The 14979-nt window shown below is 32.3% G+C and overlaps 1 protein-coding gene across 1 annotated transcript; it reads left to right on the top strand.

Annotated features, from left to right (window-relative positions):
* Positions 1 to 4436: 4436 nt before the first annotated feature.
* Positions 4437 to 14975, top strand: LOC108378355 (battenin-like; the record flags this gene model as incomplete). The annotated part of the gene is made up of 4 exons (XM_017634652.1): positions 4437 to 4521; positions 13052 to 13409; positions 13476 to 13634; positions 14867 to 14975. Coding segments are annotated over exons 2-4 (588 nt in total), but the record flags the coding sequence as incomplete, so codon positions are not given.
* Positions 14976 to 14979: the final 4 nt, after the last annotated feature.

Raw genomic sequence — 14979 nt, 5'->3', positions numbered from 1 at the left:
AATTGCTTTCCTGTCATTTTTTTCTGAGTGTATGGGTATCAGGGCACCGGAACATTTTTTACAATTACAAGGGGCATGAACTTGCAAGAGATGGCGCATCTGCTCTACTTTCACAATTCGCTCACTGCCTTCGAGCTCATTCGAAGAGATTTAGATCTTAACCCCTTTAGGACCAAGGGAAACATGCTTCCCAAAATGTTTTTCCATTAGCTATTTTTATCATAAAATTTTAGAACATAGTTTTACTCAAACTGGAAAAATTGAGAACCAACAAGAAAAGAGAATACGAAAAAGATACAGAAACAGAAACAATTTTTTAGAGAAAACAAGATGTTTCAACATCTCATTAAAAAAAAAAAACACTTTTAAGTAAAAATATGTACTTGAAAGAAAAATTTTTAAGAAAAAATTATTTTTTACAAAAAATTTGCAATTTTTAAAATTCTTCTTTAGGAAATCTGTTTCAGAACAACAACAAAATTTTGAGGAAATCGAATTGTAAAAAACTGTTTGCCATCGTCAGGCATGTGGGGAGGTGGGGGTTATCCATAACGGCTTTCGCAGAAGCTCCAGAAATTAAGAAGAGTCAGACCCATTGCAGCACTCTGTAGAATACGAAGAAAGTTCATAGGCTCGAGGGTTTAACCGACATGCATTGCTAAAGTGGGAATACAAAAACTTTTAGGCATCGCAGACTCCGCACGATGGTTTCTTTATGAGAGTTTTCATGATACATGATCTCCACGGTATCACAACGGGCCCAACAAATTTTTACCTATGTTTGCTCGTTTAGTCAGTGGCAGCCTAACTTAACCTAACCTAAACTACATGCATACATATGTAATTATAATATCAAATACATCGTGTGTGTTCAATCCAACAAATGAAATACACTATAGAACCATCATTTTTAGCCAGATAACCTGATAACCAGGCTAGTGTGAACACCCACATAGTTATTAAAATGAAGACCTTTCAACCTCAAAACATCATCATTAATTTCATTTCGTTTGCGATTGTCAACAAGCAATCGAATGCACTTATTCTCCCTCGCTCCTTATCACTCGATATGCCACTTCATTTCATCAATATGATCAGTTAGTTAGTGTCTTATTTTGCTTTTCTTTGTCTTCCACTTGTTCTTTGTTATTCACCCCTCTGACAACTCCTAGTACTTCGGGCGCGTTATATTTAGATATTTATGTGCATTAGGGTGGTAAAAAAAAAAGTACAGTCGGAATTTTAATGCCTCGTTCCATAGGATTGTTATGTACCGAAAAAATACCCCTTTTTTTATGAGATCAAAACACACTTAGAGGTCGCTCAAAGCGCTCAAAGTTTATAATGTATTTTATATGGCAAACAAAAAAAAAAACAAGTTTTCGAAGAAATTCTATAGATTTCATGAAAATCACAGAGAAACAGAGTTTTCCGATCGACAAATTATGGTTTTCAAGAATTCTATATAATTTCTAAGAAAATTTGTTTTTTTTTTTTGATTTCCAAATAAAAAAGGGTATACTTTTTCGGTATAGATCAATCTTTGGGGGTTAGAGCATTAAAACTACCGCTATAATTTTTTTGGACTACCCTCACATATGTACATAAATATGTTTTTGCAGAAAACGTGCTCAAACGCAACAACACTTCATGTACTAGTACACAAATGTACATATTTACATGTGTTTTTATTTTAAAATAACTTGCGTGTGGAATTTTACTCGTGACAGATCGTTTTGCATGTTCAAGTCGGCCGATTTATTTATTTCTGATTGTTTTTTTTTAATGCATTTTAATTATTTATTTAGTTGTGTGCAATTGCTTCTTTTCTTATGCACATACACTTTGTACTAATTACGTATGTATACACAAACATATGTATGTATGTATGTACTTACATCTGTTTGTATTCATATAAGTTGTCAGTCTGCGCTCATTTTGTAGCGCAAGTGCGATTGCAGTGCTAAATATTTATGTATTTTCTTTCGAATGATCGCCTGTTTCTTGGCACGTGAATCTTAGCCAATGATCTCTGCTGCAGCTATGTATGATTTAGCACTATACATACATAGTTACATTATGTTTATACATATGTACGTTTCTTAATCGATTTATTTGTTATTTTTATTTATTTAAAAAGTTGTCCTCGTTGGGTGGTTGTTATTTCGAACTTTGCACAGCCGTTTAGTTGGATCATTTCGAGTGCGTTGTCATTGAGATGGCTCAGCCCTTACACTCGCGCACATACATAACTTAAAAATAGGTTTAGTTTTTACAAATACTATGTAGCTGGTAAATTTCCGCACAACTTAGTTTATAAATTTGGAGCAAGTATAAGCAGATGATGTAGATCCATATAATATACATCTATGCTTTTGGGCCGCGAGCCAATCACGAATTTATGAAGACGACTAATATCGAAAATTGTGGGATGGCGTTAAATTTTTTTATTGTAATTCCAGCGCAATCTCATGAGTATATCAACTGATTCGATAGGAAATTGCGCTGTGTTACTATCCATCTACAAAAATAAGGACTTTGAAAAGGCGACACGATGCTAATCTCGCAAAAGAAGAAAAAAGGGGTGTTCAATCAAGAAAGTCTAAATGAGTCTGCAATTTTCACACCAGAATATGAATTTCAGTAGGACCGGTTTTCACAACAAACATACCATTTTGACAATCAGTACAACCGCAGCGAAAATCTAACTCCGTCGGTATCACCACTTTAGATATATGAATTCGCCTTGCTTGGAACAATTACGGCATATTAAGCCTGCAGTGATGAAATGGCGATTGGAGGTTCTTGAATTTCGTCAAGAAAAATGTCTTCGATGTGTTTTCTAATGTTTGGAGTTCTCTCAAGGAGCGAAGTTTTTCGAAATCGCAGCTTTTGAAAAACATAACTAGGATCTATTATGTCACCGGAAAGATTAAAGCTTTAGCTATCTTATCTATCGAAAATGAGATTGCTCTTTGACTTGTCCAAAACCATCGAACAATTTTCTCAAGCCCAAGCACAACATTTTTATCTTAACCTTTCTCACACACCGCAAATAACCGAAATAATAACAAATAGCCGAATAAAAAAAAATAAAATAAAAAAACAGTCGAGAACATGAAATGCCGGCATACACATATGTACATAATAGCAAACCAGTTTCAAAGTTAAGAGGTCTACTACACGTGCCGTTGATAATCGGTTTTTTATCAGCAACATTTTTTTTTCATTTATACCTAAACCAGAAGAATGGCCACCAAAAATTGGTGGTCTAACAGCCAATCAGCGTATATGTTGTAAAGCAGTGCATGCCTGCAATACAACAGCAGTCACAACAAAATACGATCGTTGCATTTATTGAAGTCTGTAGACGTGAGAATTAAGCGAAATGAGCGAAAAGAAGAAGACAAAACGTGCAATGAAGCAAGAATTAGCCGTGCCGCTGCACGTTTTTCGCTGCTTGTGTTATTTTATTTTCATAGATCTTTATTTCAGAATTTTTTTGAAGTAAGTTTTACATTAGGTTGCCTTGCCAAAGAAAAAGTGGCGTTTTTTCCACCGGAATTATACAATTTATTATATTCTAAGAGTTCCACCAAAATATTTCGGAAAGGTATCAAGTTTTATTGGATTTGGAAATATCAAAAAAACTTAGTNTTACGGTGAATGGCGATCGCTATCGTTCGATGCTAACAAACTTTTTGTTGCCAAAAATGGAAGAACTGAACTTGGTTGACATGTGGTTTCAACAAGATGGCGCTACATGCCACACAGCTCGCGATTCTATGGCCATTTTGAGGGAAAACTTCGGAGAACAATTCATCTCAAGAAATGGACCGGTAAGTTGGCCACCAAGATCATGCGATTTGACGCCTTTAGACTATTTTTTGTGGGGCTACGTCAAGTCTAAAGTCTACAGAAATAAGCCAGCAACTATTCCAGCTTTGGAAGACAACATTTCCGAAGAAATTCGGGCTATTCCGGCCGAAATGCTCGAAAAAGTTGCCCAAAATTGGACTTTCCGAATGGACCACCTAAGACGCAGCCGCGGTCAACATTTAAATGAAATTATCTTCAAAAAGTAAATGTCATGGACCAATCTAACGTTTCAAATAAAGAACCGATGAGATTTTGCAAATTTTATGCGTTTTTTTTAAAAAAAAAGGTATCAAGCTCTTAAAAAATCACCCGTTATTTCAAAGCGCCAAAGCGCCAAAGCGCCAAATCACCGAAAAGTCGAACGTTCTTTTTGTCGTTTTGTTCTCTTATTTTGTGCTTTAATCTTTATTGTTTTATGGTTCATTTGTAGATTGAGCTGCAGCCGCACTTTCTTATTGTTGTTCTATATACTAATATATGTAAGTATGTATGTACGCATGCACTTCACTTGTTTTTTAAATTCAATCACTGATTGAGTTCGCGTCTTTTGGCGGTGAGTTCAGTTGCTGGCGGCAAGCAGCTCGCGCTACACGTGAAACGCTTAAAAATTTCTAAGTACATAGTAAGAAGCTGCTGCATAAGGTGATTTTTTAAATTTAGCGACTTGACTTTTATGCATAAAAAAATAGAACAAATTAATAGTGTTGTGAATGAAATTTTTGCATAAGCAGTTAATTCTAAATAACGAAAATAGCACAAGATTAATTTTTGAAAATTCCTTAAGTAATTACAAATTGAATAGAACAAAGAGAAATAGTTATATAAACAAAAATAAAAAACTAAGTAAACTAAAAATTAACGCAGCATTAATTTTTTTGCCTCGTGGTAAGTTGAATGAAAAACTTACAGAATAATGCAATTTAAAATCTTGTGGCGTCGTTTAAGATTTTTTGGCAATCGGAAATATCAAAAAAGGACCGCGAAAATTAAAAAAAGTATGAAAAAATCAGTTACATATATTGTTTTATAAGAATCAGCGAAATAGGCATACATTTCGAACATGAGCACACTTTTCAAAGTAAAAAATTCAGTTAAATAAATAATTTAAGGGCTAAAAGTCTTCTATACAAAATAAAGGAAAATATCCAATCGGATGGTATCCAGAGGCTGATTTTTGCCAACAGACAGTAATAATAAATTTTTTTTTTTTATAAAAAAATTTTATTTTTTTTTTGAAATATAATTTTTTCTTTTTAAGTAATTTATTTGCTGCAGCAGTTTTGTAATATTAACTGCTTTACATTATTCTTTGGCATTCACATCCAAATACTATTGGCAATTTTGAAAGATTTTGTTTATTCTGTCATGAAGTTTTACAAAAAAGCTTCCTTGCGAACTTTCATGGTGAAAAGCTCTTTTGACCGAAACCATTTGTATATAAATTACAAAAATGAGTTTCCATTTAAAAACAATAAATTCTAAAAATCAAAAGAAAACTAAATAAAAAAGCGAAAATTTAAATAAAATAAATTTCTAAAAACTTAACATAAAAAATATTAATAAATAAAAAAAGAAAAAAATGTTCTACAATAGGACTCGAACTCGGATCTCTCGAATGGATTGCCAGTCCTCTAGTGTGCCCAAAATGATATAAATACTTATTTTTATATTTGATTTCAAACTGAACGAAATATGTGAGTGATGCCACAAAAAAAAGCTGCACCTGGGGCCATATTTAAATTTAATGAGCCCTTATCTTTTAATTCTGAGAGGAAACATTAATTAACAGATTTAATGATCATTAGTTAAGTGTCCGCTAGAGCTGTTGTTTATCTTATTTTTTAATTTATTATTAATTTTTTTAACTTAATTTTGTTTTTATATTTGAACTTAATTATTATAAAAATAAACATATTTTTTATTTCATTTAATTTTTAGGACGTTTTTTATTTATTTTGATAAAAGTGTCTTCTAATTCTTTCGATTTTATTGTTTAAATAGGCATATTTTATCAAACTTTATTTGATTTTTAGAAACTTTTTTCATTTATTTTTTAATTACTTTTTTATTTTATTTTTCATTTGATTTTTAGTTTCTATTGTTTTAAAAGGAAAAATATATTTTGTTATTAATTGGATTTAACTTTGGGAGAAATTATTACCAAAAGACAAACAGAATAACCTCCTCCTCGTTAGCAAATCTTTCAATTAGTCTTTTGAATGACAGAAAAGAGTTTTCAAGATAGTTGCCAGCATTGACAATTGCCTTACGAAAGCCTTTTGTCTTTCGAAAGACTGTGGTGAATTAAAAGATAGTTACCAGAATTGCGGTGTACAGAGTAAGTGAGTTTCGTCTAAAAAGTATTCCAATATTTTTTCTCCTTTTTTCTGTGGAAAAATCCCTTCAAATATTTCTTGACGTGACTTAAGAGAACACTTTTTCATTAATTAATGCCCCATAGTTAGTTGGTTGAACTCACTTCAGTAGTCAGATCAAATCCCACTAGCCAAATTATGACTTCAGATTTTTGTGATGAGTCTATTCGGAATTTATTGTTTTTAAGTATCTGCGGCGTATCTATGCCGTTATATTTTCATTTCACTAGTTGCTTTTGATTTTTTACATCTAAATGCGCATACGTATATATGTATGTACGTGCGCATATATGTATGTATATATTCAAGAATATTCTTTGCATGCTTGTTATGTTATGCACCCATTATAGTTAATTATAAAGTGTAAAAACAAAAAGTGAATACATTGAAGGATGCAATGTTGGAAATCAAATCGAATACCTTAATTGACATGTGATTTGCACATTGTTTTAGCTAAACAATAATAAGTAAACAAACGTAGGTTTTATTTTTAACTCAATATTAGGCAATAATCATGAGTTCGAATGCCAGAGCGGAAGCTGCGACAATTTATGTACATACATATGTATATAATTTTCAGTTGCAAGAAAAAAACACAAAAAAAACTTAATACTTACATATTTACATACATACATACATATGCATGCTTGCTTTATGCCCAAAACTTCTCAAATTGGGTCTCGAAATGTAGACGTCTAATCGTAAAATCTGTGGTGTTGCTGTTTCCCATACAAAATTAGAAAACGACGCCGTTTTAAATTTGCCACACCCAAAGGCAAGCGTCTACATTTTGCAACCTCGTGGCAGGGTTGCATTATCGCAACACCAATCACATTTTTTTTTTAAATTATTGGGGACCTTTCCCGTATTTGAGTTTGATTTAAGCACAACGAAAACAAACAAATCAAGGTAAAGAAAGAACAAATACTACTAGCAATTGGTAATTTGGTTAAAAAATTAAAATTTTTCAGAATTAAAATAAAAGACGACATATAAAAAATGGAGGCAAAGAAGAAATGTCTGGCAACACCAGTAAAGTTTTTCGACGACTGCTATAAAGGAGTGTTCACAGTTTGATGCTAAAATGTCTCAAAATGTAGACATCTAGATTTTGAGACACAATTTGGAACGAGCTGTGAACACCCCAAATTTTTCAATAATATTTATAACAATGATATACGCTGACAGCAAACCAGATGTTTCATAAGTAAGTGCCGCAAAAGCAAGCCTCAATCATATGATAGCTCGTTTTTTTTTGTAATCGAGTGACAAAAGAAGGCTCAACTCTATTAAAATTTTCCTTTAGCTACATAAGCAAACCTGTTGGAATCTGCTCTGAAACATGTGATTATTTTAATTTTATTTGAACGCTCAATTCTTCTGCTCTAACGATTTTGATGATATTTGTATACAGATTAAATTTATTTGAATAAATCGAGTAAAAGGTCTGCAATTTTAATAAATTAAAGTAAAATAAGGCAATATGGATATCAAATAAAAGGTATTTTTGAGAACTCCAACTAAAAAATATTTTCGAAGAGGGTTAGCGCGTTTTTTTAGGGTACAAATTTGTATCTTATTAATTTCAATGAGCATATTTGTGTATGTATGTAGCATGTATGCACAGTACACTGAAGAGATGTACTCACCCTTCATCCTAGCGTATATTTAATGTAATTTATTTGATATCTTCTTTTTATAGAATTCTGAGGTTTTCAAGTAGGTTAAAATATTGGCAATATTTTTTGTTTATCACCAAATAATTTTCAAAGATTATTTATTCTTATATTTTGATATTTAATTTTTGTCAATTTAATCAATTATTTATTTTACCACAATATTCATATGAATGGCCAATTATGATTCACTTCCATTGTTAAATCCATTAATTAATTTATTTATGTATTGATTAATGGATTTTCGTATTCTATCACTAAATGCTACTATTATTCGGTTATTCCAAAAAATTATAAATCAATCAATTAAATGCAGCACAATATATGCACGCATGTGTTGTCGTAACACCTACAAAAATATTTATATATGTACATACATACATAAGTACTTATTTAATTAAAGGAAAAAATTAATTTAAATAGCTTACAAGCATTCGTGTTAAACGTATGTATGTACATATGTATTGCAAATAAATAGTTAATAGCTCGTAATGTAGATAATTTTAATGAATGACTAAAATTACCAGAAATCAACTGAACCGAAAATAAACGACAAATGATTGTCTAATTATGCATACGTTGTTAATCTATTGCATAAGTAAATGGGCGGTATCTGTGGTGTAGTGGTTAGCACTATCATTCTGCAGGGCCTAGGATCGGGCCCAGTTTCCGAGTACAATCGAAAACAAAATTTTTCTAATGCCGAATTTCCACTAGGCATTAAAATTACAAAAAATGTATGCCATTTAAAACAATGCCATGTGGAAATGAACTTAGTTAGACACGATAATTTTTTAATGCCCAACTTTGTCATTTGTGATTTTTGTCATGGAAAGTGGAAATTCAGCATAATGGTGGTCGCCCCCGGGCAGGCAATGGCAAACTTCCTAGTGAAAATGGGAAAAGGAAGGCCATATTATAAAAAGTACTTAAAAGGGTACTATTTTTAGTATACAATTTTTCATCAATAAGTACACCGGCACACAAAACAATAAAAGTGGTGTATGCTTTTAACCAGACCCACTTACCGACATGTATTTCGACCCACCAAAGCCCAATCTCTTAGGCGGTTACAGTACTAAATAAGAAGAAGATTGACTGTTTATTGTTATTGTTTATTATATTTATTTTTATATTAAATCTTAACCTAGTTTACAAGAATACATTATTTATATATTATTGATTTTTATTCACAGAAATTTTAATATTTAATATACATATTGCTACCTTCTTAAATAAAATTTATCTTCTATTAAATAAAGGCAGCAATAATATAAGTTTTCTTTTCTTTCTTTAAAGTTCTTTTCATTAAAGTTTTTATTTATTTTATCGATTTCCCATTGAATTGGTAAAAAATTTATTTAAGCTCACATGTTGTAAAACTATTCAATCTGAGTTCAGGCCTCAAAGAATTTTTGTTGGTCCCAAGCAAAAGATCAAAAATCTCTTGCTTCAATTACAAAATTTTGGCATTTGTAGTAGTCAAATTCAATCAGGATCGAATAGTAGTTAAAACAAAATGGTAGTGCCCTTTTTAGTACATTTTCGCTGTAAAATTGAAAGTAGTTTCTCAAAGATGCAAATTGAATTTTCTAAGGGAGCTTAATATGTCGGAGTAGAGCGAGAAGCTGTCAAGGTACAACGTCCTTTATTATTGCATAATTTTATACCTTGTTGATTATGCCTTGATCTGGCCTTTGAAACTTCTGACTCTCAATATAAAAATGTTTAACTGATAAAATTAGGTTTTGCAAAATCATAAAATTTTTAATATGTATGTATATCCATCCGCTTACATTTTGTGAATATACATTTCTCGTAAAAATTATTACTGACGGCAAGTCAAGTCAAGTTTTCACAACTATATTCCTCCTAAGCAGTCAATATTTACGTATGAAGTAGGTGAGCAAAATCTAAAAAAAACTAATTGTAAATTCCGTTCAGTTCTCGTTTCAACTACTGGAGACGCTTGACTTACCTTCACCGGCTAATTGAACTTGAAAATGCTGCAACAAAATATTCAAATTAATGAACTGACAAGTTAATATCCACATACATACATACATCCATAAAAGCAATACAACATCAAAAAAAAAAAAACGGCGTAAAACAAAACAAATATCGGGTAATAAAAAGAGTCACGTAGAGCCGGCAGTAGCCGGCAATAGCCGCAATGTAAGCACTTGGCTTAAAAGTAACAAGTTTATAAACGTCTAATATTCAAAGTGAATTACAAATTTTATATTTTCCACTGCCAAACGGATTTAATAGATATGTACATATGTATTTGTACAGTATGAACGATGATCGATATATTTTTTTCTTAGAATTTTTCTTTGATTTCAAAATTTTGTATGCAAACCAAGCTCAACTTAATTTGTTTATATGTGTTTATGTTATATGAATTTTATGAAATATAACAATGCTAACATTTAATATGCCCAATTATATTGCTCTTTCCCTGCTTGCTGATGGATATCTCATACGACGCGTAGCACTTCCTCCCTTCCGCTGAATTGATTGGCATAAAATTGCATTTATCTGTATCTATTGCATTTGCAAATGGCACGTGTGCGGAAGCTTTAATTATGTAGTCACAATGCATGTCCTATAGATAATTTCTACTTGAAATTCATTTATAATTTTTTTTTAGAGGTAAAGGTTGATTTGATCAAAGAAGGAGTATAGTAAATTGTTTACTAAATTACTGAGACGAGTATATAGCACATATATAATGCAAATAAATATATATAACAAGACATAAACAAATGTAAGTATTTTTAAGGCAAAATGTTGTCATCCATGCCGGTAAACAAGTACGCAATCAACTTCCGTCAAAATGCTTGAGAATTACATATAATATATACATACATACATACATATATAGCTCGATGTTAATACATTTTAGAAGTGTAAATATAGTTTTGAATTTACTTACTACAAAGGATATAAAGATAAAGCTTAAAGGAAATAAATATCTCAAAATAGTTAAGTAGTTTTTATCTATTGCTAAATAAGTGCTCTAAGGGTTTTATAATTGAATTTTCAGAAATTTTTGAGCCGTATGAATAAAAACAAAGCAATTGCTTTTTCTTAAAATTTCAGACCTTTTACACGATTTCTTCAAATAAATTTAAGTAAAAGGTGTAAAAATTTAAGACAAGGCAATCATTTAGTTTTTACTGATAATGCCCATTGATTTCAGTAAAAATTTCATATAACTCCATTCGTCTACTAAAAAGATCCCAAACATAAAAAAAAAAATTATTTGCAAAAATTGCGTTTTCAAAAGGAGTATTTTGTTAGTTTATTTCTTGCTTATGCTATGGTAACAAATACATATGTATTATAAATATGTATTTGGAAATGTTGTGACCTACAATTTCGAAAAAATTAGAATCTAAATCAGGGTTGCGTATTAAAAAAATTAAAAAAGTTTAAAACCTCAAAAAAATGGCTTTTCTTATTTTTAAGTAGAGTTTTAACTGATAGCTCTGTCTGGCTCTGTCTTCCTCCGGCGAGGATTTTACAAAAACAAAATTTTACTACATTTTACGATTTTAAACAATATTATTGTTTAAAAATTTGTTTAATATGCATTTGCTGGAAAAAATTAAATGAAAGAAAAATTAAAAAAGTCGCCTTAAAAAAATTCGGCTTTTGTAAAAAAATAACCGGTAATCTGTGCAAGAATATTTTGTTTTCTTATTTTTGAGTAGAGTTTTAACTGATAGCGAACAAAAAAATTTAAAAAATCTGCTTTAAAAAAACCGATTTTTGTTATGAGTAACCAGACACCGGTGCAAAATATAGAAAACGTTCAATTTGAAACTTACACTTCTCTGTTTGACCCACTGTGCGTAGGTTGGCGTGGCCAACCACGGAGTGCGGAGCATGCGAATATTTGTACTCTTCCGAGTAATTCGTTTTAGCTACATTTATCTAGTTCTTACCACCATACTATTTTAATCGGACGAATGCTGGTGTCTTGGAACCTAGGACTAGTTTTTTGCCTCGGATGAAAGGTTCCTTGTGAATTATTCTTCTCCTTACTTGGCACTACAACCGTTTGTCGGTTTTGGCTGAAATCAAAAAGCTTCGCCAGTTGCCTCTCGCCTCTGCGAATTTGTACCAGTTGCTCATTCCAAATGCGGAGAGGTCCTACCATTGTGTTTCACTTCCGAGTGAATTTCACTTTGAATTCAAATTGTATGCGGTTGAAATTTACTCGGAAGTAAATTGCGGAACCTGCCTGATTATTATCATTGCCACCCGACCCGACGTTGGTTATTTGAAGTGTTTGGCCCTATGTATGTACAAACGTATGCCGTGAAGAACGATTATTTTCTTTGAAAACGTGAAGTCTCCTTATCGCCGTTATAAATGAAGAGTGAAATTCCAATGGAACCATAAATCACTTAAATGAAGTTGGATTCGTATTAGTTTATGACTTACGTTTAGAAAGAACTTAATTTGAAAATTATCTCATTTTTTACTGCCTGATTAAACTTTCTACAGCAGGGTGGTAAAACTAGACTTTAACCCTCACGATTTCAAGGCAACAGCCTTAAAAATAATAATATTTTGGTGTTTACACTTTTACTAAGTATTTGGCTGAGCTTCCCCTTCACTATTTGGTGTGCATCTTGATTTTGTGGCACGAAGGGAGGCACCTACTGTTTTACATTCGCTTCCGAACGGCAAATGAGAGGCTTTTTCATGACCGAAATATACTTGGACGTTTGCCATTGCCTGCCGAGGGACGATCGCTGTTAGAAAAAAATTTCTAATTTGGATGTTCGTGAAATAAGTTGCATTAAATACGCGTCACCATATTAGCAGTTTACCTCGGGAATAGATTATATTTAAAAAACACTTCCAAAAATATCTACCACCGCAAAGCAACGTGATGCTAACCTCGTAGTCAATAATCGGTAGAATTGAAAATGAAAACAATAAATAATGAAACTACTTAAAATGCAAGGAACTAATAACGCGCGCACGTGCTTCGAAATTAAACCACATATTATAGTAGAAACAGTAATTGAAATTTTATTTTTATTAAAAAATTAACTTACACAAGCAACTAAACACTTACTCAGTTTCGTCCACTCTTCACAGCACTCTCATTGTGATACATAGCGCTAAATCGCAACAAAATGACCAGCAATCAAGAGGTAGTTGTCGCCTCACCCGTCACACCACATCCACCGCCCAAGGATCGCAAGCTATGGCGTGATCTTACCGCCTATTGGATATTGGGTCTCTGCAACAACTATGGCTATGTGGTGATGTTGAGTGCGGCACACGATATTATTGCGCAATTTCAAGATTCAGAGGTCGATGATAATACCACAGAGAATACGGACGAGGATACCCGAAAATGTCATCTGGTGTCGACTGGTGCGATTTTGCTGGCTGACATCTTGCCGTCGTTGTGTGTGAAAATTGTGATACCGTTCCTGCCATTTTGGGTGAAGTGAGTGTTGCGCGTTGTGTTTGATAAAGATTTTTTAATATTTCGTTTATTTCTTTCCATCGACAGCTTCAAAATTCTGCTCGCTGTTCTGCTATCAGCTTCAGGTTTTTTGCTAGTTGGCTTTGCCACAGCCGAGTGGATGGCATTGCTGGGCGTGGTCATTACTTCGGCGAGTAGTGGAATAGGTGAACCGACTTTCCTGTCGTATTCGTCGCACTTCCATAAGTAAGTAATTGTATTTCGATTTTTTTCTTTTGACATTCATTCATCCGACGAAAATTTTATTTAACGGGAATTTTTTTTGAATAAAAAAAATGCATCTATCTATTTAATTGGTAAACAATTTTTTCGCAAAGTTTGAAAATTATATTTAAAGTGATGAAAAGTGAATTTTAAAGATTGTAGTAAAATGTACATTAGATCGTACCAGGTTAGAAGCAAACACACAGCAAATTCGCCATGCAACCCTGAATCTAAAAAAAATTTGCAAGGCAATTTCAAAAAAAAAAATTGTTTGCTGTTTACATACTTCCTGAACAAAAGTTGAATGACTTTTGGCAGACTTTAAATTACTATGACAGGGTGGTATGTTAGGGCGATAAGAACTGAGATCTGGTAGGTAACTACTAGAACCGTGGCCGCCATAGTGTCTTTTCGAGACAAGAACATAAATATAGCACATTTTAAGCGTCGACTAAAAATTCCAAAGTTATGACGAAAGATGTCATAAGGCGATCCCTACATCCGGATAAAAAAAAATCTAAATGGCTTTGCAAAAATGTCATAGTCTCAGTGGTATACGCCGAGCCTTTTTCCAGTACGGTCTAATACACTGGAAAATATAATAAGTTATATTTTATTTCCTGTAACCAGGAAAACTTAACACGGTGAGAATATTTTTTAATTAAGTTAAAAATTTAAATACTTTTCATTAATCGAATAGATGAATATATTTTTTATCAAAAAAGAAGCACCCATTTTTTACTGCCGGAAAAAATTAATATCCATAAAAATAAATTTACCCAATGAATAACAATAAAAATTCATCGAATAGATAAACAGCCGTTATTTTATAAAATTAGTCCAGTTGTCTCTGTCTTTTTTATAAAAGTAGTCCAAATTTCTTTTTCTGAAATATGTACTTCACAAAATTGATACATCCAATTGATGAATTGAAAAATCTTCGTAACTACCCAGCCAGCAGAGAAACCTAAGTTTGGCGTAAGTGGGAAAACAGACCGTGAAAGTATCCGAAAACGAAATCGATAAAAACCCGCGTTCCATTTACTTTTCTTTCCTTTTCACACTTTTTGCTGGCTGGTAGAAATTTTCTAAATGGCATAAAATTTTTTAAGTCCATCAGAAATCCATTCATCCAATCAATGAATTTATAACATTTAAATACCTTTTTATACTATTTTATTTATTTATTATTTGTTGCATTTTTCCTATTACAGAAACGTCGTTTCCACTTGGTCATCTGGTACTGGTGGCGCCGGTGTAATTGGTTCACTCTCCTACGCCTCTCTTCGAGCGCTTGGTGTTAGTCCACGTGATACTATGCTCATTA

This window comes from Rhagoletis zephyria, unplaced genomic scaffold, assembly GCF_001687245.7.
Source record: "Rhagoletis zephyria isolate East Lansing unplaced genomic scaffold, Rhagoletis_zephyria_1.1 Rzeph_scaffold_13956, whole genome shotgun sequence".
In the NCBI taxonomy this organism is placed as follows: domain Eukaryota; kingdom Metazoa; phylum Arthropoda; class Insecta; order Diptera; family Tephritidae; genus Rhagoletis; species Rhagoletis zephyria.
Note: the sequence above shows the minus strand (reverse complement) of the source record. Positions and strands in the feature narration are given on the sequence as shown.